A 21925-nucleotide genomic window follows, 5' to 3' on the forward strand; every position below is an offset into this window, starting at 1 on the left:
TCCTCAACAAAATATTAGTAAACCAAATTCAACCATATATTAAAAGGATCCTACATCATGATTAAGTGGGATTTATTCCAAGGCTGCAAGGATGGTTTAACATCTTCAAAACAAGGTGATACACCACAATAACAAAATGAAAGATAAAAATTATATTATCATCTCAATAGATACAGAAAAAGTATGTGACAAATTTCTAACATTCATTTATGATAAAAACTTAACAACATGAGTATAAAGGCAATTCATGTGAACACAATAGAGACCATATATAACAAGTCCATAACTAACACCATACTCAGAGATGAAAAGCTGAAAATTTTTCCTTTAAGATTAGAAACAAGATGAGGATGCTCACTCTTGTCCCTTTTATTAAACACAGTATTAGAAGGCAAGAGAAAGAAAAGGCATCCAAATTAGAAAGAAGTAAAACTGTCACTATTTGCAAATGACATGACAGTGTATGTTAAAAAAAAAAAAAAACCTAAAGACTTCCTAAAAAATAAATTCACTAAGTTGTAAGATACAAAATTAGTAAACTGAAATATGTTCCATTTCTATATACTAATAACAAATTACCAGAAAGAGAAATTAAAGGAAAAATCCCATTTACAACTGCATCAAAGAGAATAAAATTTCTAGGAATAAATTTAACCAGGCAGGTGAAAGACCTGTACACTGAAAACTATAAGACATTGATGAAAGACATTTAAGACACAAATAAATGGAAAGATATACTGTGCTGATGGACTGGAAGAATTAATATTGTTAAAATGTCTGTACTACCTAAAGCACCTACAGATTTAACGCAATCTCTGTTAAAATTCCAATGGCATTTTGCACAGAAGTAGGACAAATAATCCTAAAATTTATATGGAACCACAAAAACCCTACATAGGCAAAGCAATATTGAGAAAGAAGAACAAGGCTATAAGCATCATGTTCCCTGATAACTTTGCTTGATAACAGATACACAGCCCAGTGGAACAGCATAGAGAGCTCAGAAATAAACTCATGCATATAGGGTCAGTTACATAACAGAGAAGCCAAGAATACACATTGGGGAAAGGACACTCTCTTCAACAAATGATATACTGAAAACTGGACAACTATATGCCAAAGAATGAAACCAAGTGACTACTTACACCATAAACAAAGACTTGAACGTAAGACCTGAAACCACAAGGCTCCTAGAAGAAAACACAGGTGGTAAGTTCCTTGACATTGGCCATGACAAACATTTTTTGGATTTGGCACCTGGGGAAAAATAAACAAGAGTGACTATACATCGAACTAAAATGCTTCTACACAGCAAAGGAAACCATCAACAAAATGAAAAAGTGCTGAGTGGGAGAAAATATTTGCACATTGTAGACATTTATCTGATAAATGGTTAATATTCAAAATATATATAAGAACTCATACAGCTTAAAATCAATTTTAAAAAATGGACAGAAAATCTGAATATACATTTTTCTGAAGATGACTACATACAGATGGCCAACAGACACCTGCCAAGAGGTTCAACATCACTAATCATCAGGGAAATGCCAATCAAAACCATGAGATATCCATTCACACCTCTCAGAAAGGCTATTATCAAAAAGACCTTAATAAGTGTTGGCAAGGATATGGAGAAAAAAGTTGTTGGGAATGTAAGTTGATGGCTCCACTATGGCAAACAATATGGAAGTTCCTCAGAAAATTAAATAGAGCTACCATTAAAATCCTGAAAGGAGGGAACTGGGTTGGGGGAGGAGGGGCAGAGGTCACAATATTGTTTCAAGTTGGATAAATTGACAAGAGCGAGAGATAAACTGCATTCCATCCCTACCTCCCCTCTCTTGCTGGGCCCTGTTTCCCTCCTCCACCCCAAGAGCTGGGTGCCCTTTTCTGCAGGGTTTCCAGGCCCCTGCTCCAAGGGCCAGGCTGACCCGACTTGCTAGGCTTCATGAGAACTTGCAGAAAGTGGAAAAATATCAGAGAGGGCACGTATGGAGTGGTGTACAAAGCCAAAAACAAGTTGACGGGAGAAGTGGTGGCGCTTAAAAGAATCCGCCTGGACACTGAGACAGAGGGTGTGTGTACCCAGTACTGCCATATGGGAGATCTCTCGGCTTAAGAAGTTTAATCACCCTAATATTGTCAAACTGCTGGATGTCATTCACACAGAAAACAAACTCTACCTGGTTTTTGAGTTTCTGCACCAGGATCTCAAGAAATTCATGGATGCCTCTGTGCTCACTGGCATTCCTCTTCCCCTCATAAAGAGCTACTTGCTCAGCTACACCAGGGCCTAGCTTTCTGCCACTCTCATCGGGTCCTGCTCTGAGACCTCAAACCTCAGAATCTGCTTATCAACGCAGATGGGTCCATCAAGCTAGCAGACTTTGGACTAGCCAAAGCTTTTGGGGTCCCTGTTCATACTTAGACCAACGAGGTGGTGACTCTGTGGTACTGAGCGCTGGAAATCCTTCTGGGCTGCAAATACTGCTCCACAGCTGTGGACGTCCGGAGCCTTGGTTGCATCTTTGCGGAGATGGTGACTTGCCAGGCCCTATTCCCTGGAGATTCTGAGATTGACTGACTCTTCCAGATCTTTCTTCCCTGGAGACCCCAGATGAGGTGGTTTGGCCAGGAGTTACTTCTATGCTGGATTATAAGCCACGTTTCCCCAAGAGGGCCAGGCAAGATTTTAGCAAAGTGGTGCCACCCCAGATTAAGATGGATGGAGCTTGTTATCGCAAATGCTGCGCTATGAGCCTAACAAGCGGATTTCAGCCAAGGCAGCTCTGGCTCACCCTTTCTTCCAGGATGTGACCAAGCCAGTACCTCACCTTTGACTCTGCTTGCCTTCTCAAGCCCCTACCCCCAGTATCACCCTCTCCTCCAGTGCAAGTGTGATCTGGCTCAGCCCGGGCTCTTAGCTCACTGATCTTGTCTGGTTGCCTTAGCACTCACCTGCCCCTCTTAGCCAGTCCACTCTGGAGTGATGGGGTGGAGGGAAGAAATAGGTGGAATTGAAAGGACGCTTCAGGATTAGATGCACTTAAGTCAGCCTCCACTACCCTCTCTCCCTCCTCTTAAGTCATTGCTTAAGAGGGCTGGGTGTTTTTTTTTAAAAAACAAAATAAAAAGACTTTCTCCTCCGTCCACATAGGGTTTGCCATCCCAGTCTCTGAAAGCCCCACTATTATTATTTTCTGTATCTGGGTGATAGAGACCCCAAGCCTTCGGAGCCACTGTGTAAGGCCAACTTATAGCAGTGGGGGCTAATTTGGAACCTCTGAAAACCAAGCAAACCAAAAACGTGATGGAGGGGTCTGTTTCAAAGAATTAGGTTAAAAAAAATTAGATCCAACTGGTTTATACCCTAGTTTTAGTGTTTCATCTCACCTAACATCTGGGAGACTCAAGACTCCCAGTCTCTGCAGTCCTGGTGGGGCTGCAGTAGAAATGATGGCTTCTAGGCTTCTTGCCTTTCTCTCCTATGGGCAAGATGTGTCTAGGAGGCTCTGGGACAGGGACTGCGCTTCACCTTCACCTTAGGAGGCAAGTGAAAGATGTTTGAATTTTTCTCTTCTTTTTAAGATTCTTAAGGTGCTAGGTCCCATTTTCCTCTGAAGGCCACCCCGTAAAAGTTAAGGTTGAGACATCATTTTGAGAATTCTGAAACTCAGGGCAGTAACTGAGTGGGAACATTGGGGAAAAAGTATTTATTTAAAAGAAGGATGAACGATTATATTTTAGGCTATAGTCGTTTTTTAAGTGGGAATGGGTAGGGATTTGTTGCCATGTGCACCCTGGGGTTTGTAATGCAAATATTAAAAAAATTTTTTTCTTTTTATGAATTTTTTTCTCTCCCACCTTTTGTCCTTGAGTGTTCTTGCTGTTAACATTATTTGTAATTTAGTTTGTAACTGATTAAAAAAAGTTCCTAGTTTAAAAAAAAAAATCCTGAAAGACGATGCTATTAAAGTGCTGTGTGCAATATGCCAACAGATTTGGAAAACTCAGCCGTGGCCACAGGACTAGAAAAGGTCAGTTTTCGTTCCAATCCCAAAGAAAGGCAGTGCCAGAGAATGTTCAAACTGCTGCATAATTGTGCTCATTTCACATGCTAGCACGGTAATGCTCAAAATCTTTCAAGCTGGACTTAAGCAGTATATGAACTGAGAACTTCAAGCGGGATTTAGAAAAGGCAGAGGAACCAGAAGATCAAATTGCCAACATCTGCTGGATCACAGAAAAAGCAAGAGAATTCCAGAAAAACATCTGCTTCACTGACTAGGCTAAAGCCTCTGACTGTGTGGATCACAACAAACTGTGGAAAATTCTTAAAGAGATGGGAATATCAGACCATGTTACCTGTCTCCTGAGAAACCTGTATGCAGGTCAAGAAGCAACAGTTAGAACATGGAACAATGGACCGGTTCAAAATTGGGAAAGGAGTATATCAAGGCTGTATATTGTCACCTTGCTTATTTAACTTCTATGCAGAGTACATCATGCAAAATACCAGGCTGGATGAATCACAAACTAGAATCAAGATTGCTGGGAGAAATATCAGTAACCTCAGATATGCAGGTGTCACCACCCTAATGGCAAAAAGCGAAGAGGAACTAAAGAGCCTTTTGATGAACATCAAAGAGGAGAGTGAAAAAGCTGATTTAAAACTCAACATTCAAAAAACTAAGATCATGGCATCCAGTCTCATCACTTTACGGCAAACAGATGGGGTGGGGGGATGGAAACAGTGATAGACTTTACTTTTTTGAATTCCAAATCACTGTGGATGGTGACTGCAGCCATGATATTAAAAGATGCTTGTTCCTTGGAAGAAAAGCTATGACAAACCTAGACAGAGTATTAAAAACCAGAGACATTACTTGTCAACAAAAGTCTGTCTAGTCAAAGCTATGGTTTTTCCAGTAGTCATGTATGGATGGGTATGAGAGTTGGACCATAAAGAAGGTGGAGCACTGAAGAATTTGGTGCTTTTGAACTGTGGTGCTGGAGAAGACTTTTCAGAGTCCCTTGAACTGCAAGGAGATCCAACCTAAAGGCAATCAACCCTGAATATTCATTGGAATGGCTGATGTTGAAGCTGAGGCTCCAATACTTTGGCCACCTGATGTGAAGCGTCAAATGTTTGGAAAAGACCCTGATGCTGGGAAAGACTGAGAGCAGGAGGAGAAGGAGGCAGAAGAGGATTAGATGGTCAGTTGGCATCGTTGACTCAATGGACGTGAGTTTGAGCACACTCTGAAGGATAGGGAAGCCTGGCATGCTGGAGTCCCTGGGGTTGTAAAGAACTGGAAGTGGCTGAGCGAGTGAACAGTGACCATGTGACCCATCAATTTACTTCTGGGCATTTCTCCAGGATAAATGAGAACACTAGTTTAAAGACTTAAATGTTCCCTCACGTTCACTGTCACATTTCTTACTGCAGGAAACAACCTGAATGTCCATCAAAAAATCAATGGATAAAGAAACTGTGGTATGTATATATTTTTATAGATACATATAATGGAATATTAATCGGCCATAAAATAAATCTTGCCATTTGTTACAACATGGGTAGACCTTCAGGGCATTACATTCATTATGCTATATCTTATGAAATAAGAGAAAGACAAATACTGTATGATCTCACTTATATGTGCATTCTGAAAAAATAATTAAGAAAAAACTAATTTCTGGATACAGAGAACAGATGGCTGCAGAAGGCACAGGGTGGGGAGTTGGTGAAATAGGTATAGTTATAAAATAAATAAGCCCTGGGTATATAATATACAGCATGGTGCCTATACTGTAACTGCATATTATTTGCTAATAATACTATATTGCATATTTGAAAGCTGCTAAGAGAGTAAATCTTAACAGTTTTCATCACAAGGAAAAAACGTTTGTAATACTACATAGTAATAGATGGGTTTCCCTGGTAGCTCAGTTGGTAAAGAATCCGCCTGCAATGGCAGGAGACCCTGGTTTGATTCCTGTCGGAAAAATCCCCTGGAGAAGGAATAGGCTACCCTCTCCAGTATTCTTGGGCTTCCCTGGTGGCTCAGGTGGTAAAGAATCCACCTACAATGTGGGAGACCTGGGTTCGATCCCTGGGTTGGGAAGATCCCATGGAGGAGGCCATGACAAGCCACTCTAGTATTCTTGCCTGGAGAATCCCCAAGCCTGGTGGGCTACAGTCCATGGGTTGCAGAGTTGGACACGACTGAGCAACTAAGCACAGCACAGCATAGTAATAGATATTCACTGTACTTAATGTGATCATTTCACAATATGTACACATCAAATCACTAAGTTGTACACCTGAAACTAATACAATGTTGCTTGTCAGTTATACCTCAATTAAAAAAAAAAAATTACCTGTTTGGAGTAGTTCTTGGGAGCAATATCCATGGTAGTTCTAGAGGCACTGGTGAAATATATAGTCTTGACTACTGATTTCCTGTGAAGACCTACAGTGTTGGCATCCATTCCCATCTGATTTTCTTTTGAGTCTATTCACAGCTGATAATTCCCCATGAGGCCATGACCCTCTCATCTCATTCCATTACCTGATATGAAGAAACTTCTTAGTGAATTGAAAGAAGTGACACACAAAATTTTGCTAAAGGTATCCTATATACATATATATATAATATTTTATTTTAAAACGGCATTGAGCATATACATTTCTTTAGCTTTTTCCAGGGAACATTGCACCTAAGTTTCAAAACACACAAAATAGATCCCCTTTACTAAACAGGCTTCATTTTTGGGTTACAAAAGTCAAGGTTTCACAATCACAAAGCATAAAGTTTACATGGTGCCAAAACCATTTTCAGGCAGATTCTTATTTCTCTGTACGTAGGGTATTTTCTTGGAAACCCAGACCATGATACATTCCTTACAAATGATCTCCACTGGGGGCCTCCCTGGGTTTCCAGAAGAAACAAAGAAAATGGAGGCAAAATAGGAATCAAAGAGTAACCTCAGGACTCCCCAAACACAAAATACTATGGAAAATTGGAGGACACGAGATTCTCCTTCAAGTACATCACAGTAGAAAACATCACATTTACAGCCTCATTTGGTCTCTGTCTACCTGGTCGCTACAGAAACACAACTTCATCTAAGACGCCAAGGCAAAATTAAAGCTATTTACACAAATCACATCGTGGGTTAGAAAGAGCAGCACTTCCCTAGTCTGGCACTCAGATCACAAAGGGCCACCATGGTGCTTACAGAAGAGGCAAGTGGGGCTGCTCATGTAGTGTCCTTTGAAAAATCCCAGTGTACACACATAAGCTACATCACCCACACGGGACCAAAGTGTGCTGGGGGGAGATGGGGGGGTCTAGGGAGTGCAGGCTGCGACCTGTCTCTGCAATTCAAAGTCCTCAAAAATCCACATTCCTAATGTAAAATTCTGTCAGGTGGCCAGATACTGTTTCACTGTCATCTTAGATCTGCCACCTCCTAGAGTCAGCCTGGTGGATTTTTTGCATAGACAGTGACTCTCACTGCGTTTTTCCATGTGTCCCAGCAGTATGAACACCAAAAATAGAATCTCATTAAAGCTTAACATGTTCAGTCTGAAAACTGGAGCTACCGGGTCACTTAAGGGAAGGTAAGATCCTCAGACGGTGGTGGAAAGAAAACCACTGACCTTTGAAATAAAGTTGATTGGCAGATGAGCGAGGACGTTAGACCAGAGTCGTAAAAATGTGGGAGGTTGTTTTTTTTTTTTTTTCCTCAGGTTTCTACATTAGTGCTCTTGGTAAACTGAAAACCCTGCCGGAATGGCCAACATCTGAGGCCAACTCTAGATCTGGGACTCTCATCTCTGTCTACCAGTATCTACTGACAGCTGTTGATTCTTTCCAAGGAGTAAATGAACACTGAGAAGAATTTAAAAAAAAAAAAAAAAAAAGCACAGCTGATTTCATGCAGCCCCATGTTACGGGGTAAACTGCTAGGGATTAAAAAAAATTAAATACCCCCAATTCCCCAAAGCTGTAAACAGTGGAAAATAATAAATCCCCACTTTGGGGGCTTTGTCTCGTTAGAGGATTATTTGGCCTTGTCCAGTTTTCGCTTCTCTGCTCCCTCGCTAAGAAGAGCCTTTAGGCAGGCACAGCCACAGGAGAACATGCCTTCCAGTCTTAAGGCTGCTTGCACTGCTCTGATTTTGGTGTAGGGAGAATACAAGTTTCGCTGTTGCCTGACAAAACACCAGTGTGGATGGAGCGTGAGTTGGTGGTCTTTAAGGAAGAGTGTCACCAAATGTTCAGAAGAACAGAGGCCAGGCCAACAAGGAGATTCAGAACTGAGACAGCCTTTCATGAAAGAAAGTGGCCACCCCAACGACCCTCCAGATAGCCATAAAGATAACCGGGAAATCAAAAGCTTTTCATTAAGCAAGACTTCCTCTGAGGCCAGCAGGGCAAGCAAACAGGATTGATACACAAGACAGGCAAGATAAGAGAACCACGTATAAATATGTTCTGCAGAATTTGGTGTTGCCATTTGACCTTTCCAGGAATGCTCCAAGGGCCAAATGATTTGTAGACACAGTTAGTACCCGGGGATGGGATGATCCAGAGCCTGGGTGAAAAATAAGGCTGAAATGGAGGAAGCTCAACTCACAGAGCATCCATGCTGGGCAGACCTACCACAGGCATTAACAAATCATGTTTTTCCCACATCTGATTCATCTCTTGTGGTTTCCTTCCCATCCCCAGACACATGGCATCAGCTTGCTACCAAGATCCTTCCATCCAAGGGGGGCTTATAAAGAGAATTGCTAGATACCTTTCTAACTAAATCTAGTGGGACTAAATGCTCAAGACTTTAAGATAAATTGAACAAGGAGGTTCCAGAGATTTTTGCCCAGACATGCCTTGGCAGGAAACGAAATGGAGAGTGGAGTGGAACGTTGTTATGACATCTATATGATAATGTACATCCAAACTCTTGACTCTAGTGCCTTGAATAAAATAGCAGCACAGGGAATAAATGAAGGGCAACGGGAACACAGGGAAGAGGTGACAGCTTGTGAGGACAGCTTTCCAAAGAAGATGGCTCAGAGTCCTCCATGGAAACCTTTCTCAAGTTTCCGAATTTGTACATGGTTTTAAGAGTCAGCGCAGCAACAGAAAATGGACCACTCTGCTGCAGGATGCCTGCACATTTCCCAAGAGCAGCAGGCTGTCTACCACAGACTTCTCCCCATAGAGCTGTCCCTGGGGGTGGCTAAGGTTTACTGAAGGAGGATGGAAGCCATGAGATGAAGATGACTCCTGACAAAGGAACAGTCAGTCCAGTTCTTCCCAGGCAACGTTTTGGCAAATACCTGGTGGGTAAGTTCCCACCACGCTTCACCCACAAGACCAGGCATTGTTTGCACACTGTGGCGTGAACACAGTTCTAAGTAGGAAGGCTCCAGGCCATTCCTCAGAGTATATTTACATTCTAGGAATGTAAATGCAGGTGGTTATCCCAGAGGAAAGTTATCTTTCCCTTTGGGGAAACTATCTTCCTGTTCTGGGGAAGGGATTCAAACACACAGGAAGTGGAACGGACTCTCTAGCCTTCTGGGGGAATCACAGCAATGACTTTTTTTCTTTAATGGGGTAGGGGGGAGCATGTTTTTATTACAAAAAGTAGCCAAGGTGGTGATGCTACCACAGGAGGTCTATGGTCTACAGGAAGAAGACTTGGTGACTGGACCCATACCGAGAAGCCATCTGCCTAAGAGATAGAAGTGATTCCTAGAACTCTGCTTTGCGAGTCCTCCTGGCAGAGAAGCAGCAGGGAGAGCTGATCTGTCCAACGCTGCTCTTGTGAGGGACACCTACAGGTGGAGGGAGAGGGAAGAGGTCTCAGTACCTGGGGGGCTGGGACACGCTTCCATGGAGAAGGAACAGGGCACACAGCCTGACAAGGGCCAGTCAACCCGATTCAAATGCACTTTTATTACATGGCCATTCTGAGTGGGTCTTGCCCAAATATGGTGAAGCTAATAAGACTGCTGCTCTTGATCCTTAACACATTATTTGAAGTGGGCTTGGGGACAGCCCCCACCCTCAGAACCTGGATCTCGGTGGAGGAATGATCCTCCAGTGAGGTGTGCTGAACTGACTGGTACAAGGAGTGTCTACACCACTCGATTCAGCACTGCTTTGTGTATGTCCTTATGGCACCGCGGGTGGGGGGAGGGCCAACCAATCCGGAAGCAAACACCCAGGCTCTCAGAAGGAAACCGAAAACCATACCGGGGGGACCCATGAAGACGACAGAGGAACCACTGGTCCAAAGAAATACTCATATTTTCATGAAAGCACATTGGTTTGGTGAGAAAAACTAACTCAGGAACAAACTGTTACATAACAAAGATTGAACTCTGTCAGCCAGGGCACAGCTCCAGATGGCTGTCTGGGCGGTGTGGGCTACAGGATGTGGGGACGGTCCGAGCCAGACTTGGACACACAGATTCCTCAGCAGGGGCCTGGAAAGTCCCAGGTCTGTTCTATGGAAGGGAAACAATTAAGATTCAAGGACTATCAGAAAAACATCCCTGCCGCACCCCACCATTACCAAAAAAGAATAAAGAGACACAGACACACAGATAGTGTTCCCTGAAAGACATCTCAGGCTTACGAGAAGATGGGCGCGTCCATCTTCTGAGGCGTGATCCCCAGCACTCCAATGCAGCACTGTTAACCCGTAGAGAGGTTGGCAGCTGGGTGGGCTGAAGAGTCTTCTGCCAGTGACCACCCGAAAGTGGCTGCCCCAGCTACTGCAGATAAAATAAATATGATGTAGGTGCCCCCGAGTTGGCCCTGGCCACCTAGGAGGCCTACGAAAGGAACCAAAAAGGAACACAACACTCAGTAGCAGCCTTTATGTTTTGCTCTTTTGTGTATCCAGACCTGTTTCTAAAGAGGAAACTGAAACCCAAGGGTCCTCCTGAAGCTCAGCCAGAGGCCTCTCAGCAGCAAGCTCCCCACCTGGGCTGGGAAGGGGTGGCGTCACTTGGAACTGTGCTGGGGCATTCCCCAGCCCAGCCCTGCCCAGAGGCATCCCAGCTTTCATCCCTCCTGTCCTTCCAAAACCCTGGGCTGTTTTCATGACAGTTTGTTTCCATGTATTAAAGGAATGACGTATACAGAAATGTCGTCTCCTGAGCCCAGTCGGTCATTGGATATCCGCCATCCTCTATCCTTCAGGACACCGCGGGCACGCATCACCAGGTCCTGAGCTGCCAGCGTGTACCTGTGCAGGGAGAAGCATGATGTGGTCAGTGTGATATCAGGCAGAACTGGCATTCAGGAGAGGCTGGGAAGGAGGCATTACTACAGACTGTGTAGACAATCTCCCTGGGTCGGGAAGATCCCCTGGAGGAAGGCGTGGCAGCCCATCCCAGTATTCTTGTCTACAGAATCCCATGGACAGAGGAGCCTATTGGACTACAGTCCATGGGACTGCAAAGAGTCAGACATGACTGAAGTGACTTAGGATACATACACAGTGGAAAAGAATCCGCCTGCAATGCAGGAGACGTGGGTTTGATCCCCAGGCCAGGAAGATCCTTTGGATAAGGAAATGGCAACCCACTCCAGTATTCTTGCCTGGGAGATCCTATGGACTGATGAGCTACAGGCCATGGGGTCACAAAAGAGCTGGACATGACTTAGTGACTAAAGAACAACAAAGCAGCAAAAACCCAAGGCCATCTTTTCCCCAAATGCAGGGTGCCTAACGTGAGGTTACTATTTAGGTGGTAGCTGGACATACAATAAATAACCTAAACTGTTCTGCGGCTCAGTTCTCTTTTGAGAATTTTGATGTCAGTGAGAGAGTCCCGGTTTAGTGCTGGTCTACCTTTAACACACATCTGCCCAGGCTCAGAGCTTTCTACGGCAGTCTCCAGCTAAAGAAGTACATGGGAAAAACAGGTTTTGTTTCCAATGTTTTATTTTTAGAGCCCCATTGCTTTTAGGCCAAAGGATGGTCATTTTCCATTTCTGGTATGGCAAATCTCCTTTTTAATTTGTTTTTAAAAAGCGAGTTGATTTAAAGAAAAATACGCTAGCACGAGTAAGAAAGTAACTAGCAAAGCACGCTAGCAAAGGTGGGACGGTTTTACTGGCGCCAGGCAGAGAAGCCTTGGTGTGGGCCATCTGTCTCATCCGCCTCCGTCAGTATGCCATGCTCTTCTGGTCACCACTGTAAGTACAGTGAGGGGTTCCCAAGGATTTGAAAATAAGATTGCTCACTGAGATTTAACCATAAACATACAGAAGAAGAATGCCTATGATAAATGGACGAAAAGTATTAAAATCTAGAGAAAGACTGATGTGGGAGGTGATTTGGGTGTATGTAGCCTGGATGAGCCTTGAGGCCTAAAACAAAGAGAAGAAAGCATTGGCAGGTGTCTGTCCAAATACCGACTGAGTAGAGAGTCTTAGCCAACAGACTGCAAAGAAATTTAGTTCCGCTGGTAGGGCCATGTTTAGTGAGGATGTGTCCAAAGAGCCTCTGCCATACAGCACAGAATTTACCTTTATTCTGATTTCATGTTAACTGTATCACCTTCTAACTACGATCTGCCTTCCTGTGTAGGCATGCTGACAGAAAAAGAGTGAGCTTGACATTTGTACTTGAAGAACATCAGTCCTGTTTCTCCGTTTAAACATCAACTGGCATTTCTGAAGTTTGCAGATCAGTCATGAGAGCCTGGTTAAGGTGAGCCCCACCCTGATAATGAATCTGTTCTTTGTATGTTGATTAAACCAGTTTCTGAACTTGAGAAAGCCAGACTCTGGTACATCACCAAGATAATAAGTGTCACTCTGTAAGGAAGGCCTCCTGGAAGCCAGCCCATGGACCTTGAATAGCAGGCCACCCAAATGTCACTGTGGCCTTTCCCTGCTGGAATGAGACTCAGCCTGGCTTTGAGAACTGTGAGTTGTAGAATTCAGAACACCAGAAGCCTCCTGTATTTCTTCTGTTAAAAGCCCTTATGGATTAACCTGACTCATGTTAGAAGAGACCAGAGTCTAGTCCTGTCATTACATTACTTAAGAACAAAGTTTGTAGCAGATGATCTCAGGATAGTTAAGATTCCAGGCTGTAGAATCTTTGAGACTCAAGTTTACTCAAACCAGGTAGTGGAGAGAAGTGTGGCACATACTACAGGTGGCAGAGAGAGGCTATTTTTTAATATTAATACAAAATAAATTACTTTCCTCCTAGAGAATGGGTGGTAGGTGAGTGGGAGATATGCCCTCTTGTACTCGTTAGAATGATTAGTTTTGAGGTAGAAGGCTCTTAAGTTATGCCTGAGGGCAGATGCCACCAGTAGGCCCTCTCTGAGGGTCCTCTTCCTACTGAGATCAGAAAGTAAACAAAAAGGACTCCAACAAGGCCTTTGGCTAAAGAGCCTAATAAATGTCCCCCTATCCACATACTGCCACTTAAATACTGTGTTCATAGGCGCTCTCAGATGCTCACCCCAGGCTATTCTTGGTTTTATATTAAACTGTATGTCTGAATACAACCTCACAGGGAAAGGCTACCAGCAACATCAGGTGATGTTTATTATCCTGGTGATTGCCCAGGGTCTAGACCTTAGCCTTTCAAGTTTAGAAAGCTGGCCACCATCAAAAAAGTCTACAAATAATAAATGCTGGAGAGGGTGTGGAAAAATGGGAATCTGCCTACACTGTGCTTGTGGGAAAGCAAACTGGTATAGCCACTATGGAGAACAGTTCCTCAAAACAAAAAACCAAAAAACAAAAAACAGGGCTACCATATGATCCAGCAATCCCACTCCTGGGCATATACGCAGAGATGAAAACTCTAGTTCGAAAAGATACATGCATCCCAGTGATCATAGCAGCACTACTTACAATAGCCCAGACATGGAAATAACCCAAGTGCCCATCACCAGATGAATGGATAAAGAAGATGTATATATATTGATATATACGATAGACTACCATAGCAAAGAATAAAATATTGCCATTGTGGCAACATGGATGAGCCTAGGGGATATCATTCCAGGTGAAGTCAGAGAAAGAAAAATATTAAGTGATGTATATGTAGAATCTAAAAATGTAACATAAATGAATCTATTTATAAAACAGAAACAGACATAGAAAACAAACTTACTAAAGGGAAAAGAGGTGAGGGGATAAATTAGAAGTATCAGATTAACAGATGCACACTACTTTGTATAAAATAGATAAACAAGGAACTATATATATTCATTATCTTAGAATAACCTATTATGGAATAGAGTCTGAAAAAATATATGTATTTAAAACTTACATATGTATATATAAAAGATTCTAAGAAAGTAGATATCTGTATAACTGAATCACTTTGCTGTACACTAAAACTAAAACTAATGCAATATTGTAAAGCATCTACACTTCAATAAAAAGCTAAAATAAAAAAAGTGCCTACTTTGTTTCATTTAAGTCACATAAGAGGACCATCTGTAGTTAAAGGCAAGAGGCTATCCTGATATTGCTATTGCTGGAGATTTGGGGTATTGAAAAAAGGGTCAAAATTAGTTTTTGGTATTCTAAAAAGCAGCATTAGGTCACCTAGAAAAGATGGTTACCCAGGAACCCTGGGTAAGGGGTTCTAGAAAATGAAAGTTTTATTAGAGACTTTATTTATTAAAGACTCTAGAAAGTTAAAGTTTTATTCTCAAAGCTGCTTACTGCCCATGTTAAGAAAACTTCCTTTGAGCCTGGATTTCTCTTTATCATTCATTCTGTCCTCCGTTAGGTGAAATCTTGGTAGAGAAATCTATTCTTGCTTCCTCAATTTCTTCCCCTTTTCTTCCTTAATCTCTTACCAGTATGTCCACTACCCTCACAATCTGACCTCCTAAAATTCTCCAAACTCATTCCACTTGACCTTTCTTCAGCACAGATACTACACTTGTGACCATTTTCTTTATCCTTCACACCGCATGCCTTTCCTCTTGAATTCTCCTCTCTCTCTGGGGGAGGGGTGAGGGTAGGTTGGCGGGGGGCTCCTACACCACTGCCTACTCCCGAATTCTCCTGTTGTGTCTGGGCTTCCGTGACACGTGGCACAGCCCTTACATTCCTTGGTAGATCCCAGAAGAGACTCTTCAGGAGGACTCAATAAATGTTACCTTAGTTTCACTGCCAAGGCAGCACTTCCCCATCTGTCATCCTCAGTTATACTGCTGTTCCCAGTCTCTTAGGCAAGAACTCATAGTCATTTCTATGCTACCTTCTTACCCTGATACTTGTCGATGAGAAAATCCACAAGGCGCTGTAGGACTTCTAAATTCTGTAGTATTTTAGTTGTATTTCATTATTGGTAGAAAGCTAATTAAAACCTCAACTTTACTAAGATCAAATTAAGCCCGCTGCTCCTGCTGCTGCTGCTAAGTCGCTTCAGTCATGTCCGACTCTGTGTGACCCCATAGACGGCAGCCCACCAGGCTCCCCCGTTCCTGGGATTCTCCAGGCAAGAACACTGGAGTGGGTTGCCATTTCCTTCTCCAATGCATGAAAGTGGAAAGTGAAAGTGAAGTCGCTCAGTCGTGTCCGACTCTTAGAGATCCCATGAACTGCAGCCCACTAGGCTCCTCCGTCCATGGGATTTTCCAGGCAAGAGTGCTGCAGTGGGTTGCCATTGCCTTCTCCCCAAATTAAGCCTACTTATACTCTTGCCTGGAAAATCCCATGGGCAGAGGAGCCTGGTAGGTGCAGTCCATGGGGTCGCGAAGAGTCGGACACGACTGAGCGACTTGACTTTCACTTTTCACTTTCATGTATCGGAGAAGGAAATGGCAACCTACTTCAGTGTTCTTGCCTGGAGAATCCCAGGAACGGGGGAGCCTGGTGGGCTGCCGTCTATGGGGTCACAGAGAGTCGGACATGACTGAAGCGACTTAGCAGCAGCAGCAGCATTATAAAAACTGCTATTTTAAATTTATTTTTTGCCATCATTCATTCATACATACAGAAATTTGCATCACCAACTGAACCACCAGTAAGCTCGGTAATATCTTTAAATTCACTAATTCATACTTTAGCAGTTTACTATTCAGTCTGCTCAGTGAGTTCCTTTATTTCAATTACCTATTTTTCACCATTGCAAATTTCCATTTGGTTCTTTTCCAAATCCACCTCTTCTTTACCTTATGGTTCTATTTGTAAATGTTTAAAGTTTCTCTCAACCTGCCCTATTAGGTTTTCTTGGGGGGGTGGGGGGGGAGGATAGAGGGAAGGCTGTTATCCTTTCTCAGGCTAGGTTTAAAGGTAAGATAGAGGCTTCTCTTCAGTAGGGTTGTTTACTGTGTGCCCTAGGGTATCAACAGTGATTTTAAAATGTGCCTTTACTGGGGCACACTATGGGTTCCTCCAGTTCTAGAACACATTTTAGGTCTAGAACACACTTTAGGTGAATTTCTTGGCTTAGGATCCCCAAGCCCCAGGAGAGGTGTGAGACTTAACCTCACTCTTTCTCCATGTGGTAGGCCTACACAGCGCCTCCTCACCGAACCTCAGTTTCATCAGGTCCTTGCCATCATCCATGTGCTGCAGGAAGGCTGTTTCCACTTGAGCAGGAAGCTTAGGGAGAACCCCTCAGACCATTTCTTCTAACACTGTGGCCAAGAGCCCAGCGTCCTCCACCCGACTTATCTTTGCCAGGCTTCCCTAGTGAAAGCAACATCTCCCCTGTAAAAGAGCCGTCTGCGAGGACTATTGAAGGGCACACTGATCAGATGGCGTTGGCAATAGCTGGAGACTGCAGCTAACCTCTAGAATGGGGTTCCTTCATGTACAGGAGATGCAGTGCTGAAATAAAGTCACAAACAGTGTTTAGGTAAAACTGAAGCCACTGTGGAGATCTTTCCTTATAAGCTGATCAACTAAACTCAACTCCAGGCACCGAGCTGTTAGGAAAAGGTTTTGTGCCCCAGCTCCAATCTCAGCCAGGTTGGTGGACACTTCAGAGCTCACCATCATCCTTCAAGCACCATCTTGCCCCAGGCATGAAATCACTTGTAAGGTTGCTTTATCTCAAGACTGGTGCTCAGGGAGAAGAAACATTTTCTCTGGAGGGAGAGGGCTGCTTCTCCTCTCTCCCATTTCATTCTCCTACAGTTTCTACCTGACAGGGGCTGCCTGGTTTGGTAACAAAGGGAGAGAATGTGTCACATGGCAGTAAGACAGGAGGGCTCTCCTGAGTCAGCTGCTGAGGCTGAGCACAAACACACCACAGAGTGAGGGGTGAAGGGAGCCACAGGAGAAAATCTGAAGTCAAAACACGAAATATCAGCACAATATACAAGAGAGCTGCAGAGAACACGGTGCAGCTGAAGACAGCAGAAGGGATGAGGATTCCGGTACACCTCAGCCAGGACGGGGTGAGGCCACTGAGGAGCCTGTGATTCCCGGAGCTGATGTGGGGCGGCAGTAGGGCCAGGACCTGGGGTCTCACTCAGAAGGTCAGATCGCATCGGGGAAGCAGTGCGAGAGGAGCTGGAGCACTCAGCCCTCTGAACGAAGCGTCTCCCAAGGAGACAAGCTGTGTACTTGGAGAGCATTTCTCTTCTCTGGCCGACGCTTTCCGTATTGATCGGATGGGTTCTGCTGAAAGAGATGGCTGCTGAGGCGTTGGGGAGGGAGTGTGGGGAGGGGAGGGGGCCCTGACTTGGCCACGGCACAGGGCCTGGTGCAAAGGATTCCTCAGGCCAGAGCGGGGACAGCAGGGGAGGAAAGAAAAGCAAGAAGGAAGAGGAGCTGAAGGACCGCTGAAGGCCAGAGGCTCTTTTCACAACCACTGATGCTAAAGTGGGTGGGGTGGGGGGGTGGTGAGCAGTGAAGCCGGTTGGTAAATCCTCCATCCACCTTGCCATCTCCAGGCACTTAGTTCTCTCACCTCTTGGGTGGGGCACATGAAGGCATCCTTGTGGGAGGCTGGGCTGCCTGGGGTCCTAGCCTGGGTGCAGCACCACCCACATGGTGGGCGGAGGGGGGCTCTGAAGAAACTCCTTAGCTTCTCAGAGCCCCTCTTTTTGATTTGTGCATCTGGAATAATGCTAGCGCAGGCCTCAAAGGTCCTGCGGAGATAAACAAGATCCTTCCTAAACCATTTTCCTCATTAGACACAAAATGCCTCTCTCCCCACCAAAAGTTTTGCACCTTTTGCAGAGTCTGTTCCCACAAGACCACATCTGAATCAGCAGCAGAGTGTCAAAAGTAAGTCCATGTCAGGCCTCAAGCCGTAACCCTGCCTTAAAGCCAACAGTTCTTCCTGGGAAGAACTTCTTTTTGCCATTTGGATGGTACAGACAGGGTCTTACAAGAAGGAGGCAGGAACCAGGGGATTAATGGGTTCTGAATATTTGCATATAAAAGGCAGCCTCCCATCTACTGTGGCCCAGCAGTAATTGGGTGGGATGGGAATAGAAGGCCTCTCTGCCTGCTGAGCAGGCCCCTGAGACTGAAGAGGTAGAAAAGCCCTCCCAAGCTTGGGAACATTCATCGGCAGGGATCTATGGTGACCGGGTAGGTGGAGGGTGACCTGGAGGGGCTCTTTGTTGTGCTTAGAACCAGGCAACTGGCCCTGGGAGGAGGCCCATCCCAGGCTTACTGCTGACAGCCAAGCCACAGGTGCCCATCTGGCTCTGAACCCCCCAAAGGTTCTGCTTCTGTCCCCTGCCCGGTGCACAGGGACTGCATTCAGGCAGAGTACCCTAAGATGCGGGAACAGTGACAGCTGGGCCCACAACACTGTCACTTTGTCCCCTGTGGGTTTGTGTGTCAGCAGGTCCAAGGCTATGGACTGGGGAGAGCTCACCACCCCTGCCAGAGAGTGAGAACCCCCACCAGGCCTCGTCCACTTCTCTGCCCCTGGCACTGACTTCCTGGTTTTCTCAAGGTGGTGTGTGTTTATTTTAGTTCAAATTCCACATAGCAACATATCAGTAGGAGGGGGCATAGCAGACCATTTTCTTCTCCATTGTCTCTGGCAAGCCTTTTCAAATGACCTGATGTTCCAACTAAGGGTCCACGCAGTTCTCCATCAATGGCCACATCAATAGCACTGAGGAAGAAGAGATGGGCCCGGCAGTGGGCGGTTCAGAGGCTGTCAAGGGCAGAATGGTGGGCTGACATCCACATTCCCAGATCTGAATATGCTCAACATTGAGAATGAAGCAAAAATGCAGATTTTCTCTAGTCTTTAACACGAGATCAAACACTCACCAATTTGTTCTTTAAAACCTGTAACTGCTATGAGGGTGGGGCCAGGGATGGAGCGAATGAAGGGAAAACCGTCCTTTTCACATTTGAGGCATAGTTTTTCTTTTTTTTGAAAAAATTTTTAATTTTTGGCTGTGCTGCGTCTTCATTGCTGCACATAGGCTTTCTCCAGTTGCAGCGAGCGGGGCTACTCTCTAGCTGCGGGGTGCGGGCTTCTCATTGCGGTGGCTTCTCTTTTTGTGGAGTTGTGGCACCACAGGCTTAGTTGCTCCATGGCATGTGGAATCTTCCTGGACCAGGGATCGAACCAATGTCCCCTGCATTGGCAGGCAGATGCTTATCCACTCTACCACTAGGCAAGTCCTGAGGCACTGGGAAAAGCTCAGGCAGCTCACAGAAAGGTTTCATCAGAAGGACCTCTGTCTTCTGCCAAAGTAGGTTTCACATTATCAAGGTATGTAGTCAAGGTATGTAGCACTAGTATCCTGGTGTCAGTGTTGGTGGGTGTTTTACTCTTAACTTTCCACTGATTAATCTCTTCCTTATCAAGGCACACAGTTTACTGAGCTGAGGAGAGCATGGAGATGAAGAACACTTAAGGTGTGACCGTCAAGAAGGCGTCTTCTCTCATTAGGGAGATGTTATATGGAATTTACAGTATGTTGGTGTTTACAGATTTAGTACCCCTTAATAAGCCCCTCGAATGTCACAGCAGAGGGCTGAGGGTCATTAGATGCAAGTCACCATGATGAAGTTTCCACAAAGAGAATTTGGGAAATGAAAAGTGAAGTCACTGAGTCATGTCCAACTGTTTGTGACCAAAACAAAAAACAACAAAAAAACCCACAAAATCCTTGCCAGGTCTTACCTGGGCACTTGGAATGTGAATCCATGCCACATTTTCACGTGTGGTTGACTGTTCTTTGGCCCTAAGTCCACTCAGCTTTGCCCACACCTTTCTCCTTTAGCAATTTTGACAGTTTTATTCCTTTCTAGCAGATTACTAAACATCTTCTTTGAGTGATTACATACTTGCCTCCATTTTGAATATTCTTTCCAGGAGACCCACCACTATACCCCAGCCTTACAGAGGGATATTTTGCTTCAGAAAATCCCTTCTGGGCCTTTCTCAGAGCACCGTTTCCAAAGTTTGCAGGATGTTTAGGCCTCATATGAGAATCTTACCAGGATTAGTATAGGCAGTGACAGGTTGTGTAGCCCAGCCTCCATGAATTCCAACCACCCCACCGGAGAATGTGGACTCGGTGTATTTCTTATCAACAGCTCATTCCATGACTCCACAAATGATGCACAGAAATGCCAGCGCTGCCTCACTTCAGGGGATAACCCAGTAAAAAGGAAAAGAGCCACCACTCATATTCTGGCTTCTTCACAAAGCCTTCTTTTAATTTTCTGATTCCTTTGTCGAGATAGTTCAAAACAGCCGAAGGACTTAATAAGAAACACTGGGGTCAGGAAGGTCATACAGCTCATTTTTACCCTACCTCTGCCAGAGAAGATAGTGGCAGGGTTAGAACTTTGCAAACATATCTTTCTCTTAATTACCTTTTCCCTCACAATGCACCCTAGAAGGAGAGATGCTATTTAAATTGTTTTATTGTAAAGGATGTCATCAGAGGAAAACAATGCCGGCAGTTTGTCAAGAATGGCTGTCACAAAGAAAAGAGAAAGAAAAATCCTACATATAACACGGACAAAAGCTATATCATCAAATGGCAAAACCTAAAAGCCCTTCCTGTCACAGGGCTAATGCCCTACCTCCTTCTGACCTGCTGAATTTCTAGACAAACTGGGCAAACACAGCAAAACTCAAAATGAAACAGGCCATTCAAAATGTCAAAAGCAGCAGCACTGTGCTGGGCTATTGCTTTGCTGCCCTTCCTCTCTCAGGTGGCCCACCCTGGGGCTGTATCTCCCGTTCTCACATTCTATCAAACGACTGGCCGGCCTGGTGAGCTTCCTTGGGTGTGGACCCAGGCACCCTCCATTCCAGCTACTCACATGATTACACGGGCAGATCTGTGGTCCTGGGCTACATCTGGGGAGAAATGACTCCTCCTGGCTGAGGAACACCTAGAGCCACGGGAAGGCAATGATAGCAGTCTGTCTTCATCACAGAAATTACGACTTAGGCTAAAACTCACCAGGACAGCTTCCAATCCTATTTCTCTTTGGCATGAAAAGATGGAACAGGTCCCAGTCAGGAGGGCACCATCAGGAAGCCCACCACTGTGGCTTTTGGGACTAAGCTCTCCACGGGCCTCCCAATGAGACACCTAAGCCTCCATGTGAACATGACTCCCTCCTTCCAAAGCTCACAGTTACATGCAAGGACATCACATGCGGGAAAGATCAACATCATTTTACATAATGCCTAAGTCGTGAGTTTGAAATAAAATAAGATTGTATGATTTCCCAATATGGCTTAAATTACTAAGGAGCACAGAGAGGGGTAGGGCAGCAATCCACACATCATATTTTCACCATCAGATTGACCAGAATGTTTTCTGATTATGGATTAGAATGAACAAGTTACACAGATTCCATTTCATTATCACAGACTGTCTTCCTCCCTGTAATCTTCACATTCATTTATCCCGTGAGTGCTTGAGGTCTGACATGACCTGCACCAT

General features: G+C 44.5%; 1 protein-coding gene and 1 pseudogene across 2 annotated transcripts in view; one reads left to right on the forward strand and one right to left on the reverse strand.

The window, feature by feature from the left end:
• The first annotated feature begins 1891 nt into the window (after window positions 1-1891).
• On the forward strand, window positions 1892-3351 carry LOC120857534 (annotated as a pseudogene).
• Window positions 3352-7735: 4384 nt separating this feature from the next.
• The window catches only part of PPM1H (protein phosphatase, Mg2+/Mn2+ dependent 1H), a 294933-nt gene continuing 280743 nt past the window's right edge, over window positions 7736-21925 (reverse strand). The window contains exons 10-11 of one of the 2 annotated variants that reach the window (XR_005719694.1): window positions 10663-11277; window positions 7736-10531 (exon numbers count right to left, since the gene is read on the reverse strand). Coding sequence is in view for 1 of the 2 variants with exons in the window: in XM_040233134.1 (XP_040089068.1) it covers window positions 11130-11277 (148 nt within the window). In the remaining variant the exon portion in view is untranslated. Of the gene's footprint in view, window positions 11278-21925 lie in introns of both variants that reach the window. The other variant, XM_040233134.1, reaches the window with a different exon arrangement.

This window comes from Oryx dammah, unplaced genomic scaffold, assembly GCF_014754425.2.
Source record: "Oryx dammah isolate SB20612 unplaced genomic scaffold, SCBI_Odam_1.1 HiC_scaffold_29, whole genome shotgun sequence".
Taxonomy (NCBI): Eukaryota; Metazoa; Chordata; class Mammalia; order Artiodactyla; family Bovidae; genus Oryx; species Oryx dammah.